Source organism: Peromyscus eremicus, chromosome 12 (assembly GCF_949786415.1).
Source record: "Peromyscus eremicus chromosome 12, PerEre_H2_v1, whole genome shotgun sequence".
Taxonomy (NCBI): domain Eukaryota; kingdom Metazoa; phylum Chordata; class Mammalia; order Rodentia; family Cricetidae; genus Peromyscus; species Peromyscus eremicus.
In genome coordinates, this window is record NC_081428.1 from 72,953,579 (window position 1) to 72,973,220 (window position 19,642).

Here is a 19,642-nt window from a genome sequence, read left to right on the forward strand (position 1 = left end):
AGTTAGAATGTAAAAGAACTAGTCACAGGCTGGGCTGCCTTCCTTCAGTGAGTCCTCTGGTGGATACACCCTGCTGTGGGCAGTAAGGGCCTGGTTGTCCAAGATAGAACCACCCTTATCTTTGTTACCTACAGTTAAGTGCAGGGACATTGGTCAGAGGCTATTGCAGTGGCTACTTAGACAATAGATGTCCAGTAAGATGGACATTTGTATGAGATTTGTTCTTGATGTTGGCATGTCTGAAACTACAGTGGACTCTTCCTAAGACGTTCCTTGTCTAATAACTGCTTGTATGCTTCTGGTGTATTCTTGGAGAACAGTCTCCAGAGGTCAGCACAAGTTTGCTGCTTTATGAAGTTGTTGTTAAATCAAGTATTCAATCTTGTAGCAGGAATCTTAAAAGTTCTTATTAATAAAATCAAACCTGAGCCAGGTATTAGGGTGAACTGGAAGATCAGAGAGACAGAACAAGCCACAGCTAACCTCACCTGGCCAACTTCTCAGCTGATCTTGTTTCCTCAGACTGGAAGCCTCTGTGTCCTCATATCTGAATGGCTCTCAGCTGAACTGTGCTGCTCAAAACCTAAAAGCTTAACCAGGCCAAATGCTTCTAGTTTCTGGTCCTCACGCCTTATATACCTTTCTGCTTTCTACCATCACTCCCTGGGATTAAAGGCTCGCTTTCTGGGATTAAAGGCATGAGTCACCATGCTTGGCTGTGTCCTTGAACACATGGATTTCAGCCTCTGGAATGCTAGGATTAAAGGCGTGTGCTACCACTGCCTATCCTCATGTTTAATATTGTGGCTGTTCTGTCTCTGATCCCAGATAAGTTTATTAGGGTACACAGTATTTTGGGAAACATAATACCACCACACAATCTGATGTAATCATTTTTATATTCAATTGTAAACATTTTCATGTCATCATTTTATTTACTAATTTCTTTTTTCTTTTTCTTTTTTTTTTTCTTTTTTGGTTTTTCGAGACAGGGTTTCTCTGTGTAGCTTTGGAGCCTGTCCTGGATTTATTTACTAATTTCTTTATCCAGCCATAAGGAGAGTCTGAAAACCTTCTTGCTACTAAGCACTTTAAGATGCTAGATCAGCAGAGGCAGGAGAATTGCTGCAAGTTTGAGGCCAGCCTGGTCTACATAGCAAATAATAGGCCAGCCAGGGCCATATAGGACCCCTGTCTCAAAACAAGCAAACAGACCCAAATCTCTAAAATATGTGATTATTCATAGCACCCAGGACCTAAAATCTGTGAGTGAACAAAAAATCCAGAGTAGTAGGCTGTGTTACACTATAAATACTAGATGACAGGCTAGCAGAGGACCTTAAGTTTTGATGACCACATCAGTTTAAGACAAAAAGTCTTTGTTTTGAGACATGTAGGTGTTGCAACTGATCCACTAATATAAAGTCAAGACCCTTAGGAAAGTAAGTGCTCCTCCACTGGGAGTGGAGTGCCAGGAAAACCCAGTTAGTATCTCAGGAACATGGCAGAGAAGTTAGATTCTCTGAACTAGTTCCAGGGTTAGGTATCCTTGGAGTCAGTGTGTCAGCTAGGAGTCACCAACCCAGGAAGTGAGTGCAAAAGAGGATTTTGCTCTGTTAACATCTGGGGGCACTTGGCAAAGATGTAAATCTGGAGATATTCTTCTGTTCCCAAAGGGTTTTGCCACAGGTAAACCATCACCTGGATGGACTTAGATCCAAAGTAATAAAACATGCAAGGAAGCAGTCTAGCTTGGCATGGTAGTACACACCTGGAATCCCAGCACTCTGGAAGCAGAGACAGAAGCGTCATGGGGGTGGTATAGAAAGGAGGGACGGGAGGGAGAGAGAGAGAGAGAATCTATCATGTAAAATGTCAGGGAATGTAAAGAACATAAAGTTTAGAATTTGACATATCTGATCATAGAATTGTTAGAAGGGGATTATAAAGTAAATACACTTAAAGTCTTTAAAAGATGTAATTAATATTTTATGTATAGAACTAGGTCAATATCGATCAATGAACTACATGTAAGAACTAAAATAAAACTCTTAAAAAGAAAACAAATCTCTGTGTAGTTAGATAACTATTTCTTAGATTTGCTACTAAGAGTACGGGTAACTAAAAATAGATTATTGAAAAGTCCTTGAATGTAAAACTTGTACTTCCTGGAGGACACACACCTACAGGAAACCCCCAAACGGTGGGGCTGTTGTTGAGGAGGCATTCGCATGCCTATTTGAAGGGACTGGAATCTGTTTGGGAAATGGAGAGGATTCTGAACTGAATGAACTACATGCTGACTGGAGAGGACAGTAAAACACTGTAGCTGGCAAGGCCTTGTGCTCCCTGTGAGATGTCATGATTGCCTTGTTGGCTCTAATGGACAATCACCATTTCCTTCAGCAGGACACTTGCTGACTCAGAAACAGGATCAACTTGAATTGGCAGTTTTATTGACACCAGGGTTGGTCTCTCCTCAGTAGCTGTGTCCCCACGGTCTCGAGACCTTCCAGCTGTACATACACAATGAGAGTGTGACTTAGCTTCCCCTTGTGTGGATGAGCACTCAGCATTCACTTAGTCTCAGTATTTTGACCAGTTGTAAGTCTCTTCCTGCTGCCCACTGCAGAAAGAAGCATCTTTGATCAAGGCTGGCAGCAGCACTGATCTGTGAACATAAACATAAGCACTTTGATAGGCACATCATATTCATTTAGCAAAACAACCCTTGTAGCTTCTAGAGTAGGGTCTGCTTTATAGAACCAGACAGTACAGTTCCTTCTTGCGGAGTGGGTCTCAGTTCTTTTTCTTTTTTTTTGGTTTTTTGAGACAGGGTTTCTCTGTGTAGTTTGGTGCCTGTCCTGAATCTTGCTCTGTAGCCCAGGCTGGCCTCGAACTCATGGAGATCTGCCTGGCTCTGCCTCCCAAGTGCTGGGATTAAAGGTGCGCACCGCCACTGCCCGCCAGGCCTCAGTTCCATGGTTACCACTGTAACAGGCTTGCGCTGTTGTACCAGTGGGTCCGCTTTTCTTACAGTCAGTATGCATGTACTATGTAAGGGCCACAGCTGGGTAGATTGTCGATGACAGTTCTGTCCCATCAGCCATTGCAGCACTGCCTGGCACTATGAGGACTAACCAGCAAGGAAGAAAAGCCCATTCCGGTTCCAGCTTGATTTTTCCATGTCTTCAGAGTGTGTGGTGTCTTTGGCTTTACCATCTAGTGCAATTGCTTGTATTGTTTTGAGACCCTTAAGGCTCTCTGATCAATGGCTAATTTTTAATTTAATGATGGTGGCTTCTGGGAACAGTTTGATCCACCCTTGTCTGGTGCCTCCATTCACTCTTATTTTCTTTTTAAAACTGCATTGATTTACCTAGTGCCAGGTCTCCTTATGGTTTTTTCATACACTGTTAGTTTTGGTGGATCCTGTGCCATCTTCTCTCCATCTCTCTCCTCCTCCTCCTGTTTCCCCTTTTGACTCCTAATATCCCTCTTCTACATTCATATCACATGGATTGTACGTCCTCCTCCTACATTCGTACCCATTTTATTCTCCTTTCGTGGTCTTTTTTCTTGTTTCTTAGACTCAACACACACATTCTCACATGAATGCAGATATATAAAAACTGAAAGCTAGGATCTGCATTTGAGAGAGAAGTGATTATTGTGGGCCTGGGTTACCTCACTTAACACATTATTTTCTAGTTCCATTAATTTTCCTCCAAATTTTATAATTTCATTTCTTTACAGCTGAACAAAATGCCATTGCATATATGAAACAGAATTTGATTATCCCATTCATCTGTTGTTGAATATATATCTAGTTTGATCTCATCCTTTTGCTATTACAGAGTAGAAATAAACATGTATGTGTAAGCATTGCTGTGGTCCTTTCAGTATATGCCCCAGAGTGGTATATCTGGGTTATGTGGTAATTCACTGACTTTCTTCCCCCCCCCCCCCCCCCCCCCCCCCCGGTTTTTTTTCCAGACAGGGTTTCTCTGTGTAGTCCTAGCCGTTCTGGAACTTATTCTGTAGACCAGGCTGGCCTGGAACTCAGACATCTGCCTGCCTCTGCCTCCCGAGTGCTGGGATTAAAGGCGTGCCCACCGTGCCCGGCCTTTACTGATTTTCAGAGTGTTTGTGCTAGTTTATACTTGTATGAGCAGTAATGAGGGTTTCTCTTTCCCACATTCTCACCACCATTTTATTTTATTATTCATTTTTTGATAGCTGTTTTGACTAGGGTGAGGAGGAGTATCAAAGTAGTTTAATAAATTATTTTACTACAATGATTTATTTATTACTGTATGTATGCATGTACATATATATGGGCATGTGTATGCCACCTTATGCATGTAACGTCCAGGGATAGCGTCTCTCCTTCTACTGTGTGAGTTCCCAGGATTTCACTCAGGACCTCGTCAGTTTTGAGGTGCTTTTACCTGTTGAGCCAAATTGTCAACCCCTCGTCTGGTAGAATTCTGCAGTACATTTCTCTGCCTGAACTTCTATTATTTGGGAGATTTATTTTTATCACTTTCAATCTCATTGCTTGTTACTCGTCTGTTTAAATTATTATCTCATCGTGGCTTATGCATCTAGAAATTCATCTATTTCTTTTGATTTTCCAGTTTAACAGATGATAAGTTTTTAAAGTATGCCCTGGTGCCGTTCATTGTGTCTGTTTTCATGACTTCCTGTCCTCACTCTCACTAACTTGGATTTGTCAGTCTTGTTTGTCTTTTCAAAGAACCAACTCTTTTTTTTTTTTTTTTTTTTTTTTAATTTTCATTACTTGCTGCTCTGATGAGCTTAATTATTTCTTTCTGTCTGCTGATTTGGGGTTTTGTTTATTCTCTTTGTTGTTTTTCCTAAGGCTCTAAGGCATGCCCTTATTTATTTTATGAGGTTTCTTTTATTTTTTAACATGTAGGCACTTGTCACTATAAACTTCTCTCTAAGAAATACTTTTATTTGTATCATAAAGGTTTTGTTATGTTGTGCTTTCATTTTTTTTTTTTAATGGACCCATTTGTCACTTAATAGTATTTTGTGAATTTCAAGGAGTTTGTGTATTTCTGTAGTTCCTCTTACAGTAGATTTCTAGCTGTATTTGCTAGAGGTGGTTTCTGTTTTCTTATATTTACCAAAGCTTACTTTTGTCCCAACACATGATCTGTTGTTCTGCAGTTGTTCCAGTTTGGTTTCTGTTGCTCTGACAACTACTCTGAGGAAACAACGTAGGGAGCACGTTGATTTGGCTCACAGTTCTAGGTTACAGTCGTTACAGAGGTAACATCAAGGCAGGTGTGAGGTCAGCGCAGCTGGTCAGGGGCAGAAAGAACGAGTGCACAGATCCTTGCTCGCTCTCTGGGGCTTTTTCTTCGATAACACTCAGCCCTGCCTAGGGAATTCTCCCCTTCATACCAGAGGCCAAGTCTTCCTACCTCTGCTAAACATCAAGACAGTCTCCTAGAAACATGCCCTCAGCCAGTGTGGTCTAGACCAGTGGTTCTCAGCCTTCCTAATGCTGTGACCCTTTAATAGGGTCCTCATGTTGTGGTGACACCAACCATAAAATTATTTTCATTGCTACTTCATAACTGTAATCTCACTGCTGTTTTGAATCATAATGTAAATTTATCTGTGTTTTCTGATAGTCTCAGGTGAACCTTGTGAAAGGGTTGTTCAATCCCCAAAGAAGTTGTGACCCACAGGTTGAGAACCACTGATCTAGCAGTTTAAACAGACAGTGGGTTTGTGTGGAAGGTTCTGTAGATGTTTTTAAGAACATTTGATCTGTGTTATCATTTAGCTTTGATGTTTCTCTGTGAGTTCTTCCTGTGCTGTTTATGTCTGGATGACCTGTCTTGGTAACCTTTGTTAGATCGTGATTGATGGAAGTGGTGTGGAAATAAAAGAAAGACGGGCAGAAGCAGAACTGTTCCTTTAACCAGAACTACTGAAGAAGGGCTGGCGTCTCACTGTGGAAGTGGAGACTGCGCACATGTGGTGTGGGAGTCTTGGGGTTTTACAGGATGGAAAAGGGGAACTTTGAGGGTGGAAGAGTCCATCTGATGTCAGTCCCCTGCAGTCTGGAAGTGGTAGACACCAGCGGGTTTGGTGTGGGGGTCTCCTGACCAGAAGCGTCCACAGGTGTCCTTAGTCAAGGCTGCTTCCCTGTGGGAGTCTCAGTTCATCAAGGCTCTTAGGTAATTGGGTACACCTGTATTTGGTGTGCGCACTTAAAATTGTAATATCCTCTTGACAGCTTATATCCCTAATCAATATGAAGTAACTGCTTTGTCACTTCCGACTAGCTTTTATTTGAAGTCTATTTTGTCAGATGTTAGAGTAGTGATGCCTGTGTGCTGTCTAGTTCCATTTGCTTGGAATCACTTTTTTCATCCTTTCACCCCAAAGTAGTGATGGCGAAGTGTGTTTCTTGGAGGCAGCAAATAAGTGGATTCTGTTTTTAACCCAGTCTGCTTGTCTGTGTCTTTTGGGGAATTGAGATCATTGATTAATATTCAGAGTTATTAGTGAAAGGTATGTATGTGTTAATTCCTGTTATTTTGCTGATTTTGTGTGTTTGGCGTTTTCCTAATCCTGCTTTTCTTGACAACTGCTTTAGCCTTGTTAGTTGTTTTTCTACAACTTTTTGAGTGTGTTAGCATTCGTTCTCTTCAGTTTGCAGAATTCCTTCTAGTGTCCTCTGTAGTAGGATACTGTAGGGCTTGGTGCTTATAAGTTCCTTCAGTTTTTGTCAGGGAGAGTTTTTCTTTCTACTTCAGTTGTAACAGTTTAGCTGGATATAGTAGTCTTAGTTGGTAGCTCTTTTCTTTAGAACCAGAAAACAACTTTTCAAGTCTTTATATCATTTAAAATTTCTGTTAAGATATCTTTTGTTATTCTGATGGACCTGCCAAATTTATATGTGACTTAGCATTCCTCTTTTGTAGCTTTCAATACATTTTCTTTGTTCTCTGTAGTTAGTGTTTCAATCATAATGTGATGTAGGGTTTTGTTTTGTTTTTTCTTTCTGTTGTCTGTTTGGTGTTCTCTATGTCTCGTGTCTCTTGAGGTTTGGTGAATTTTCTGCTAGGAGTATAGTGAAAGTATTTTTTATGCCTCTGGCATGGAATTCTATGTTTATAATTTGGCCTTTTCACAGTGTCCAAACATCTTATGTATCCCATTGGGCATTTTTACTAGTTTTTCTTTGATTTGAGTGAATGCCCTTCCTCTTTAAGCCCTGATACTACATTCCTAATAATTCCTTCTGTTGGTGAGGCTTTCCACTGCTTTTTTGTTATTTAAAGTAAACAAAGTCCTTTACTTATTGTATTACCCAGGGTTCTCTAAAGGAACAGAACTAATATAATGAATGAATATATGTGTGTGTGAAACATGTCTGTTTCATGAAGATGGGTGTCTCAGCTGTCCCAGTGCAGTGCTGCAGTCCTGGAGGACTCAGGGAGAGCTGCCTGTCTTCAATTTGCATTGCAATCCTAAAGAAGTATGCTCTAATACCAGTGAGGGAATGTCTCAGCAGCAGGGTAGATTGTGGAGGCCCACAAAGGTTTCCTAGTGAGATCTGAACTTGCTTTACCCAGAAGAGCTCCATTAGAGGATTGCTTGACCATGTGCATGGTTTCTAGGTGATTGGCTGAGCTAGGGGGAGGTCTTTTGCTCTACCCCTTGGCATTTCTATAAATAGTCCTTTAGATAGGTGGGCCTGGTGGATAAGGATCCAGGCCCTTCTGATGCTATCCTGTGTTTCTGTTTTTCTCCCCTCTATCTTTCTATCTAAATCTCTTATCCCTCCCTCCTCAAGAATACCCTGGGGTAAAATGTGGGAGCCAGTCTCCCAGCTGGCTTCCCACAGTAGATGGATGAACTTGCCAGTAAAAGTGGAGGCAAGGAGACAAAAGCAAGCTTTCCTTCTTCCATGTCCTTTTATCTAGCTGATGCTAGAAAGTGCTGCTCAGATGTAGGATGCAACCAAGTGGACAACAAGATTGGTTGTCACATTTGTCTATTTGTTTGCATGTGTGTGGTACTTGTGTGAGTGTGCAAGTACATATATGTGTATGTGTGTGTGTGTGTGTGTGTGTGTGTGTGTGTGTGTGTGTGTGCGCGCGCGCGCGCGCGCGCGCGTGCGTGCGCGCACACACTTTGAGGTTAAAGTCAAATGTCATGTTTCTTCTTCTATCCCCCTCTGCCTTGAGATAGGGTCTGATACTAAACTGGAAGCACACTGTTTTGAATAGGCTGATTAGCCAGAGAGCTCTCAGGATCCACCTGTTTCTAGCCCCAGCCCAGTGCTTGAGATCTTATGTGGCTTCCTATGCTTGCAGAGAAAGTACTCTACCTTCTGATCTGTCTAACTGGAACCCAGGTTTCCTTTTGCTTAATGAGCTCCCTCTTCTTTTTATCTGAGAAAATACTTTATTTTTTTGTGTTGAGGGACAGGGTGTAGCTGTGTAGTTCCTGCTGGCCTGGATGTCCCTGATCTCTTGCCGCAGCCTCCTGAAAGCTGGGATTACAGATGTGCACCATCACGCCCCAGCCTCTGGGTTCCTAGGTTGAGTGTTGTTTTAGATGGAGTCTTGCTTTATTTCCCAGGTTGGTTTCGAACTCCCAGATGTGTGCAATACTTCTGCTTACCCTCCCTAGTTGCTGAAACTACAGATATGTACCTACATACTTGTTTTTTAATACTTTCAGTATTTCCTTTCACCCAAGAAGTTTGAATAGAAAGTGTGTAAAGTCTTACCTTTTTCCTTATAAATAAGATGAAATATTGGTGGGGGTTGTTTTTTAAGAAAAGGAAGATTTATTTGGATTCATAGCTGCAGAGATGTCACTACACTGTGGTAGAGTGGCCTGGAAGATGCTGGGAAAATATATTCTTAGTATCTGACAAGGAAACACAGGAACAAAGCAAAAGTAACCTGGCCTGGTAATTTCTTCTTGAAAAATGGGTGCACTATCCAATCTAAATGGGCCAGCAAGCTCACAGGTAGAGTGTGCTATCTGACCCAAACAGGCCAGCAAGCTTACAAGTAGGAATCTCACTTAGTTTTTATTCTGAGATAGATGGAGACTGTATCTCACCCCATTGTTGGGAGCTTGACCTCACAATCTGATGCAGTTAGCTAATGGGCATAAAGGGTAAAGCTGTAGTAGTCTTGGATATACACAAACAGGCAAATCACAAGTTGGGGAGGTTTATGGAATATTGACCCTTGGGCTAGCTACATTAGATAGAACAAAACAACGCTTTTTCACAAAGAGGAGAGGAGTTCAGTGTGGCAGGTATAAAGAAAGACATTTCAAAGATGGTTCCACACCCTGCCCACCTTTTTAGGATTTTTTTTTTTTTGTAGTTGGAATATATTATGTCTAGGTATGGATATTTGTTATTGAGTGTTCTCTAAACAGCCTGGATCTATAGTTAGCTGTCTCTCCTTGGTTTTGGGAAGTTTTTGCTGTTCATTATTCTCAGCTGTTGTCATTATCAATCATTACAACATTATCTTTTGACACTGTCTGCCAGAGCTTAGTGTGTTAATGACACTTCTTTAAAACTTTAATCTGCTAGTTCTAGAAGTCTGCAGTATCCAAATCTGACTTGACTTTTTTGAGACAGGGTTTCTCTATGTAGCTCTAGTTGACTAGGCTGGCCTTGAACTCAGAGAGATCCACCTGCCTCTGCCTCCCAAGTGCTGGGATCAAAGGTGTGCCACCATGCCCAGATTTTATTTTATTTTTTTTCTGTTTGAAGTTGTGTTTTGTTTTGGGATTTATTTTTGTCTTTTTTTTTGTTGTTTGTTTTTGCTGTCGTTAGGTTTCATTTATTTTTCATCATGATTTATAATTTTTTGTTATATTGTATAGGCTAGAAGTTTGGCTGTGTTTTCTGTTTCCTATAACTGTAGGTGTTAGGAGCATCATTTCATACAGCAACTTTGTTCTGTCTCCCCAGTTGTCTTTGGCTGTCCCCTGAAACGTCCCTCAGTTGTACTCTGCTACAGCAGTCTGTGGTGGTGGTGGGGAAGTGTTGGTGTCATCATGGTGATGTTGTCTGGGCTTTCAGGAAGGAATTCTTTTCTGCTGTTTTAAAGAAGAAAAAGGCAGAAGCCGGAAAAGCAGGCTCTCTGCATTTAGCCAAGTTTTATTGAAAATGAAAGCACACACAGAGCAGAGCACATGAAAAGACAGCTTCCCCAGTGGGAGATCCGGTGCTGGATCCAAGTTTGTCTGAAAGACTTTTTATATGTATAATGGTAGGATGGGTTCCTTTTCTTCCCCAGAATAGGCTGGTTTAGGCTCTTTCAGGGGGATTGGATAGTCCAGACAGAGAAAGGAAAGCTGATTGCTTCCAGACATAGGAGCTGTGTCTCCCACCCCAAGATTCAAAAGTCTCTCCAAAGAGCTCCCTCTGTTGAAGAAAAAGCCCACCAAGATTTTATCTTGGAGAAGGAGCAGGAACTTCATCTTCTGAAGTGGTTAAGCAAAAAGTACGTGAATCAACCTAGAACCTCTTGTCCCTGTCTGCCTAATGGAAGCTGCCTGACTTCTGGTACCCCTAGTGTCGAGTAGGAGAACCATACTAGAATCTTAGGATTGACTTTGTCCCCTTTTGTGGTTGGACCAGAATCACTAGAATTTAGTACAATCCATGGGCTTATCTGTCCTCTTTTTTTTTTTTTGGGAGACAGGTTTCTCTGTGTAGCTTTGGCACCTTTCCTGGGACTCACTTGGTAGCCCAGGCTGGCCTTGAACTCACAGAGATCCACCTGGCTCTGCCCCCGAGTGCTAGGATCAAAGGCGTGCGCCTCTTTTAAAAGAATTCCTTAGCCTGGGGAGCAGGCACTAGAGAGGCTTTGGAGGTTTCTGTAGTAGGCTGCTTGCTTGCGCCACCCACAGTGAGCAAGGCCTTGGAAGAGTAGTTCTCTCGAGAGCAGGACATTGTTTTGGAGAATGGAGGTTCGTGTTTCAGAACGGCTGCTTCCCCGGCCATGGGGGTTTTCTTTGTCTTTGACGGAAAACCTAGAAGGGTCCTTGGAAATAAAAGTAATGATAGTGTAGCTTCTGTCACTAGCCTCCCACAGGTTTTTTTTTTAAAGATTTATTTATTTATTTGTTTATTTATTATGTATACAGTGTTCTGTCTGCACACATGCCTGCACTGCAGGCCAGAAGAGGGCACCAGATCTCATTACAGATGGTTGTGAGCCACCATGTGGTTGCCGGGAATTGAACTCAGGACTTCTGGAAGAGCAGTCAGTGCTCTTAAACTCTGAGCCATCTCTCCAGCCCCTCCAACAATTTTTAACTCGAGCCTGCGCACATTCGGTGTCTAGCATGTAACCGACACCTTCATCCTTTGATGGGTCAGGAAGAGTTGCTGCTTTTCAGTTTCTCAACTCTCTTATTGCTATTGAACATCAGCTCTCAAGCTCTTTGTTGGAGTAGAAACCAGAATTCTTCTAGAGTGGATTTTTTAAAAAGTGTGGGGATTTGAGAGATGGCTCAAAGTTAAGAGCTCTCTTGCTGTCACACAAGATCTGGGCTCAATTCCTAGTACTCACACAGCTTTCAACTGTCTGTAACTGCAGTTCCATGGGGTCTGGTGCCCTCTTCTGACCTGGAGGGCACCAGGCACACACATGGTACACTGATACACATGTAGGCAAAACACATATACATAAAACAAAAGAAAGAAAATCTAAAAGAGCATTACAGAATGAATGGCCTTGTAGACAGAATTACAGATGTCTTTGTTTTCAGGTTGAAAGAGCAGAACCTTGTGAAAGAGCTGAGGCCCCGGGACCTCCTGGAGAGTAGTAGTGACAGTGACGAGAAGGTCCACCTGGCCAAGCCCTCTTCACTGTCCAAGCGGAAACTTGAGCTTGAGGTAGAGACGGTGGAAAAGAAGAAGAAAGGTCGCCCGCGGAAGGATTCTCGTCTCTTGCCCATGTCTCTGTCTGTCCAGGTGAGGCCTGTGGACTGTCTCGCTTGCCCCACCCTGTCTCCTTGGGAGGCCCTTGCATGCGTAGGGGTATCTTACTAGTGTGGGATGCTTAGACATTGATTGTGCCTTGTAGGCCATGCTCCTTCAACCTGCCTGCCGCTCATCTAGACCTTGAGCAGGCCTGTTAAAACTTGTCCTGGGAGACAAAAAAAGAAGTACCTGTTTACTTTAGATAGATACCAACAGTTCAAAGAAACGATTCCATCCAGGTCCAGCTGGGGTTGCTTAAGGAGCATGGACAAGGAGTGTAGATGATTCAGAAGCAGTGACACCATTGGAAAGTCCCACCCTAGCATAGGTGACACGTCATATAGGCTGTATTGCTGGAGTCCTACCTTCAGTCAAGCTTTTTGCCTCTTACGTACTCTGACTCATTCCTTAAGACCCTGTGCAGTCCAATGGTGGGAGGTGTGGTGACTGGAATGTCAGGTGAGGGTCTAGTAGCGCCCCTCCCCAGCTTCAGTGCAAGAATGTAACAGCTCCAGTACTGGTACTGTAGACCCAGCTATCACTGTATTGTTTTGCTTATTTCATTGCCATGACGTGGGGCCAACATATTCTGTAGGTCACCACAGCAGTCTCTGCTCCATGATGGCGAGATGGTACTCAGAGGAAATAGCTACACCACAACGGGTCCCCCGATGTCAGCCCCCTCATCTGTCAGGTGGGGATCCTTGTAGCATTCCCTTGTGCTTTCTGTCTTCCAGAGTAGGTGGACATGTCTTGGGAGCAGGCCCAGCCTCACTTTAGGTCCTTACTTCTGGGTGACTTACTGTCCCTAATGCTACCCTGTAGTGTTGAGGTGAGGCTCAGGGGTATTTCTGGCTCTTTTAGTCTCCAGCTGCCCTGTCTGCAGAGAAGGAGGCCATGTGTCTGTCTGCACCAGCACTTGCACTGAAGCTGCCAATTCCAGGCCCGCAGAGAGCATTCACCCTCCAGGTGAGGACCTGCCCTACCACCCCTTCACGAGCGCACACATTCTGTTTCCCCTAACTAATATAAGCCCTACCTTGTCACACCTTGGGGACTCCTTTCCAGCGGCTCTCCGTCCCCTTCTGGAGGGATACTAGCTGACTGGGGTGGACTGCTAGTTTCCTATCCCCATCCCCATGTCTCTTTCTCTCTCTGGTTTGGCTTTTAAGTCCCAACTGCCAGGGCTGCCCTTACATCAGATCTGGACAACCACTCCTTCAAGTCCTGACTAGTGTCTCTTCTGAGAAGCCTTCTGCATCTCTTCCGTCACCCTTGACAGCTTCAAGTCACATGTGTTTGTGGTTTGTCTAGTCTCACTGTCCTTAGCTGCTTCTTAGTACACATGGAGCCGTCCTTGTTTCTGCTGTTGGTAAAGAGAATGTAGCTCTTTGCTTTTGAGCACCCTCCACCCCAGTTCCCCCACTTGTGTGGCCATTCATCTAAACTTGTCAGCTGTTCTGCCTAGGTTTCCGTACAGAAACCCAGCGTAGATATGTATCAGATGTGCAGATATGTATAAGGCTGAATCCATTTCCTGCCAGGCATTAAACTAGACCATGATGTTATTATGTAATACCATAGTATTGCATAGGGAAGTTAATATGAAAAGCACATTGGGGTTTTGTTTTTATCCTTTCCTCTCTTATCAAATATTTCAGTCTTTGGTAATCCTTCACATAGGAGGCTTACTCCCAAGTTCATTCTGTGTGGCTGTAGTCCTTACAGTATATTCTTGGGCACGTCACACCCCTGTGAGATGACATGGTAACTTTCTTCCCTAGTCCTTGCTATCCTTCTCTGCTGGCTAGCCTAGTCAGACTCTTTGTTGTCTTTGCCTTGCCTTGGAGCCCGGGTTGCCATACAGCCCCCGAGTGTCCCGTATGTACAGGGACCAGGACCTGCACAGGTCCCCTGTTAACCGAACAGACATGTGTTGCTTTCCTTCACCCAGGTGAGCTCTGACCCCTCCATGTACATTGAGGTGGAAAATGAAGTGACCGCTGTTGGGGGGATACGGCTGAGTCGCCTGAAGTGCAACCGAGAAGGGAAGGAGTGGGAGACGGTGCTCACCAGCCGTGTCCTCACTGCCGCTGGCAGCTGGTAAGAGCAGGGTGGACAGCATTGGCACAAACCACAAACACATGTGACCATGAGAGGAAGGTGACTCCAGGAGGCTTCTGCTGGGCCTTGGGAACGTGTTCCTTCACCGTCTCCTCCCTACAGTACCCAAACTGTCCGTGTTAGTGCCCTCACCTCACACTCTCACAAGGGTGCTCTGAGACCTGTCTGAGGTCTGCCTGCTTCTCCCTGGTCTGGGCAGGGGCTTTCCCTGCACCCCGGATTTTCACCCAGGGTCCTGAGGGTGGGCTAGACTGATGCTGCTCCAAGTCCTAGAACCTAGAACCTGCTGCTGGCTAGAACCCATCCTGCGTTGGAGGTGGGATTGTCTTAGGTCAGTGCTGTCACCCAGGGCCTTCTTACAGCAGCACAAGAGTCCTGTCCTTGCCTTACTCTGAAATGACCAGCACTTTCTCAGGCACCTACCAGGCTATCTTGTTTACCAATGTCTGTTTTCAAAGTTTGGATTCAACAAACTTTGAGCAGGACCCAGTAGCAGGGAAGGAGCTCTCTTTATGGTGACTGTGTTCTGGCCTGTCTCCTGTCATCAGGACCAGTCAGGACAGTGTAGCAGATGCTTCTACTAGGCTTTACAGCCGTGATCACTCAGAAAACCATTTCAGTTAGATCCGTAGTTGTCTGTCTTGAGGACATGTGTGAATGCCTCTCACCTAGCTGTAGGTCTCAAGATTCCCTTGGACCCAACTGAGTTTCTAGTAGTAAGTCCTGAAGGACCCCACAGTTCTTGGGGTTTTCCCTTGGCATGGGCTCACTGATTTCTAAGTCCTGGCTTCTGTGTTTCATATTGCTGTGGGCACCAGTTGTATGTCTCTGGTCTCAAGGCCTGTGGCATGACCCAGCAGGGGCCCAAGGATGTCAGCACAGACATATCTCCTGTCAGTCTCAACATCCTGGCCAGACCACAAAGCTCCCAGTCCAGTGCTGGGGCCCGTGTCGCACCTTCATTGCTGGGAGCTGGTTAAAGGAAGGCCCCGATCAGGAGAGATGATCAGATGGGACCTGGTCACATCATCAAGACAGCTCCCTCCCGGCTACTGTGTCCTGTTCAAAGTTTTCTTGTATTCGTACTTTGAAAACAGGCAGTTGTAAACAAACATGTCTTGCTTGCCCTCCCTTCTTAGAATCCAGTAACATCTCATTATGGAAGAGTTGGGAGTACTCTCACGCAGGGTTAAATTGCCCATACTGATGTCTAACCCATGTGCCCTGGCTCATTGGGTTAGATAATAGTGAAGGGTGTCCCATATGTTTTGCTAGGATGTGAGCTGTAGTAACCTCTGAACCAATGGCCTGGCCTTAGAAGCCATACTTGGAAGGCAGTGACCTCCTTGAGGACCACATCCCGATCAGGGGTGCTGCTGTGAAGTACTCCTTGCTCATAGAATAACATACCTCTCATGTCTTAGCCCTGACAGCCTGGACTCTGTAGCAGCTAGTGCTAGTGCTAGCGTCCCCACCCTTCTCCCAGCCTGTCCCCAGGTCCTTGTCTAGACTCCCCTGGCTAGTTGTAGCCAGGAGACTGTCACTTGGGCACTCTGGTCTTATCTGATGAATTAGACACATTTTCTGGGTGACCATCAGGTGCTCTGTGACGCACCTCTCCCCTTGATCAGTATCAATGTGAGCAGCTTTTTGGGTGAAGAGGGGAAAAGAGAAGTCCCTCTGTAAGAGCTCAAGCAGGCTGTCTGTCAGTTTCCCCCCTGCCCTGGCCCTTGCATAGCCCCTTCCTTGCTGTTCCAGTAGCAGCACCTGCTCAGTGGGGCCCTGGTGGAAGGAAGGCTCTGCATCACTCACCCGGCCCTTGTGACTCCTTCCCTCCTCTTCCCTTGCAGTGATGTGGTATGTGTTGCCTGTGAAAAGAGGATGCTGTCGGTGTTCTCTGCTTGTGGTCGCCGTCTTCTGCCTCCCATCCTCCTTCCATCTCCAATCTCTACTTTGCATTGCACGGGCCCCTACGTCATGGCACTCACCGCTGCAGCCACACTCTCTGTCTGGTGAGAGGCAGGCACAGAGGCACAGGCTGGGGCCTCCAGGCTATGCAGGGGTCTGGTGGGGAACCAACAGACATGCGGCCAGTGGGCCCAAGGGCAGTTAGTAGTGTTCACTGGCGATGGGGTGTCTTTTAGCAGAGGTGGCTACACTCCTGTTTCCTCAGGGTGGGTCTGGGTCTTGGGAGTGGCTCTGCTCCCTGAAGCTTCTCTTGTAGATTTGGGCAGAATGGGCTGGGGACATAATGCGGGGACCAGGGTGTTGAGCAGCGAAGACGTTTTGATGCCTTTGACTTGGGTGTACAGTCAGCTGTCCCCTGTCTCTTTAGGGATGTTCACAGGCAGGTGGTTGTGGTGAAAGAAGAGTCTCTACACTCCATCTTGTCAGGTAACCCTGTGTGGGCACTCCTCTTCCCTGTGTCTGTGTAGAGAGCCAGTGAGACAGGGCTGAACTTATGTAGCAGGGAGACCCGATTTCTGGGCAGATGATTAAATGGGTCCCTGAAATGGGTGACAAAGATCCTGGTGGTTATCAGAATGGCTTGGCTAAAGCCCCAAGCAACAGTATATTGATTATATATCAGCAGTCCAGAGGTTTAGTGTTGGGATTGTGGGAGCCAGGGCTCAGATTTCTCCGTTAGTGACTATACATTCATGTTTACTGACTAGAACTTAATCCCGTGGTATCTCCTAGGAAGTGATATGACGGTGTCACAGATCTTGCTAACACAGCATGGAATCCCAGTGATGAACTTGTCTGATGGGAAAGCATACTGCTTTAATCCATCACTCTCCACATGGTAAGAAGCTGCCCCTATCTATGTCCTGTTCCCTGGGAGTGTGTCTATACTGGACACCAGAGCACAGGCCCTGGGCCCGGTGGTCAGTCCTGCTTGACTTTTTCTATTGAACTTTCACCGACATCCTGTATATGTACTGCTGTCCTGTAGGATATTGTGAATCTGGGCTTCCCTCCCTTCAGAGTTCATGGTAAGGGTACTGGCCTCCTATATTATTTCCTGGAGCCAGTTTTATCAGAACAGATAACTGCAAAATGTTTGTGGCCCTTGCTAGACTAGCCTTCTTCACCATCAACAACATGGGGGTATCAGCTCCATGGTTGCCTTGTTAATAGTTTTGTGGACTTACCTGGACCAGATGGTCTTTGAGACTTATGAAGAAGATCAGGCTACTGTTGTGATTTCTATATCTCCTTTGACTAGTTTGGAGTTTGGAGCCACTTTCTGTATTTGTAAAATCTCTATACATTAGAGATTTAAAAAAAATGTGTGTATGTGTGCATGTGTATATGTGTATGTGTATAGGTGGATGCAGATGTGAGCATGTGCATGAAGTCCAGAAGGCTGATGTCTGGTGTCTTCCTCTATTGCTCTCCACCTTACTTACTGAGGTAGGGACTCTCATTGAACCAAAGTGTGCTGCCTTCTAGGTTTCTTTGTTTTCTTTCTTTCTTTCTTTCTTTCTTTCTTTCTTTCTTTCTTTCTTTCTTTCTTTCTTTCTTTCTTTCTTCAGTATTTTATTTGTTTGTTTGTTTGTTTATTTTTTTAGACAAGGTTTCTCTGTGTAGCTTTGGCTGTCTTGCAACTTGCTCTGCAGACCAGACTGTCCTCGAACTCACAGAGATCCTCCTGCCTCTGCCTCCTGAGTGCTGGGATTAAAGGTGTGCACCACTACCACCAGGCCTAGCTCCTTTTCTGTTAAGAGTAGCCAGTGCACAAGTTCATACTCAACACTGAGATTTCATTTTTCAGTTAAAAAACAAATCTCTGCTACCTCTTTTCTCAATTTGCAAATACTTGTGTATTATGTGTGATTATTGTAGTGATGCAAAAATGTTGATCATTTAAGAACAGATAAGCCAGGCATGATGACACATGCTTGTAGCAATGGTGCTTACTCAGGAAGTTGAGACAGGAGGATCCCAAGTTTGACTTTTCAGAAACTCAGAAGAAGGAAAAGATGTATTAACTTTTTGTTTTGGTCCTGGGAAAGTGGGAGCACTGCCTTGTCAGGAGGATTGAAGGCACAGAGGAGCTGGAGGCCTGGGATTGCCTACAGACGGAGCAGAGCAAGTTCATGCAGGGCCTTGGGCAGCCACAGCATTGTGTGAGCCAGGCATTCAGAGTACATTGCATGCAGGAGTCCATTAGACAGTGAGAACCAAGACTGTAGCTAAAATGTCGAGTGAGACTCCTCTCATCAGCCTTGCCTTAGAATGAACGTTTATCAGATTTGACTAGAAACCCTGCCAGTAATGGGCACCTATCTTGGAGGACTCTCGCTGTCTCCACTGGTCTGCTGCCAGTGTGGTGGGCAGGCCTGCTCCATTCCCCCCTGATCTTTTGTCTTCCTGTTTCCTGACTTTTGCTCCTTCCTTTGCTTTCTCAGGAATCTGGTTTCTGACAAGCAAGATTCACTGGCCCAGTGTGCAGACTTCAGGAACAGCCTACCATCCCAGGACGCCATGCTGTGTTCAGGACCGTTAGCCATAATTCAGGGCCGCACCTCCAAGTATGTGAGCTGGGAATCTTGGCCACTGCAACAGTGCTGTACTGGGAGGGAACTGGGTCTGGTCCCTAATTGTTTCCTGTGTCCTAACTGCTGTTTGGTGCAGAATGGGTTTTTAATTTTTACTTACATATGTCAAGTATGTCTTAGGGATGGCCCCTTCACTTCAAAGGCCCAGGTGACAGTCTCTGAGGGTCCTAAGGGTCATAGATACCCATCTGGCACAGGGTTTGGGAATGTATAGGCCTGTCATTTTGGGGACCCAAACAGCAGATACTGAGCAAGACATTTCTGAAATATGCTGCTTAGCTTGTGGTGAAGGATAGGGAGGTTGGCAGGAATCTGGCACCTGCTAATAGATTAGTTAGCTGATGGATGGGAGGTCTTGGACAGCTTATTTGCCCTCTCTCCACCCTTCCATCTCCTCTCTGGTATAGCAGGGCACATGGGAGCAGCCTCCTGACACCCATGTAGTATACCCTGTCTTACTGTGCCTGCCTTGCTGGTCTCTGCAGCTCTGGAAGGCAAGCTGCCCGGCTCTTCTCTGTGCCTCATGTGGTGCAGCAGGAGACTACATTGGCCTACCTAGAGAACCAGGTTGCCGCGGCACTTACCCTGCAGTCAAGCCATGAGTACCGCCACTGGCTGCTCCTCTATGCTCGGTACCTTGTGAATGAAGGTAAGGTCACTCCAAAGAAGGGTGTCTGTGGACCGTTTTTCTCCTTCTCTGAGCCCCTTATGCTAGACGATCCTGCATGCCCTCAGTGCCTCCCTGGCCCTCCAGGCCACACCCACCGCAGCAGCAGCATCAGGGCTCTCAGAGTGCCTGTGTCCTCACAGTACCTCCCACAGAGAGCAAGGTGTGTTGGAAAAGGACACTGCAGTGACCTCCAGCCACCTCTCGTTCCTTGGTGGCAAATTCCCACCCTGTCTTCTCAGTCTTTCCTCTCCCTGGCTTCCA

General features: G+C 45.2%; 1 protein-coding gene across 1 annotated transcript in view; it reads left to right on the forward strand.

The window, feature by feature from the left end:
* The window catches only part of LOC131922958 (protein HIRA), an 89,761-nt gene that overhangs the window by 56,545 nt on the left and 13,574 nt on the right, over window positions 1–19,642 (forward strand). The window contains exons 16-23 of the mRNA XM_059277833.1: window positions 11,809–12,013; window positions 12,887–12,991; window positions 13,977–14,125; window positions 15,997–16,158; window positions 16,482–16,540; window positions 16,847–16,952; window positions 18,562–18,684; window positions 19,197–19,360. Coding sequence (XP_059133816.1) covers window positions 11,809–12,013; window positions 12,887–12,991; window positions 13,977–14,125; window positions 15,997–16,158; window positions 16,482–16,540; window positions 16,847–16,952; window positions 18,562–18,684; window positions 19,197–19,360 — 1,073 coding nt within the window. The remainder of the gene's footprint in view (window positions 1–11,808; window positions 12,014–12,886; window positions 12,992–13,976; window positions 14,126–15,996; window positions 16,159–16,481; window positions 16,541–16,846; window positions 16,953–18,561; window positions 18,685–19,196; window positions 19,361–19,642) is intronic.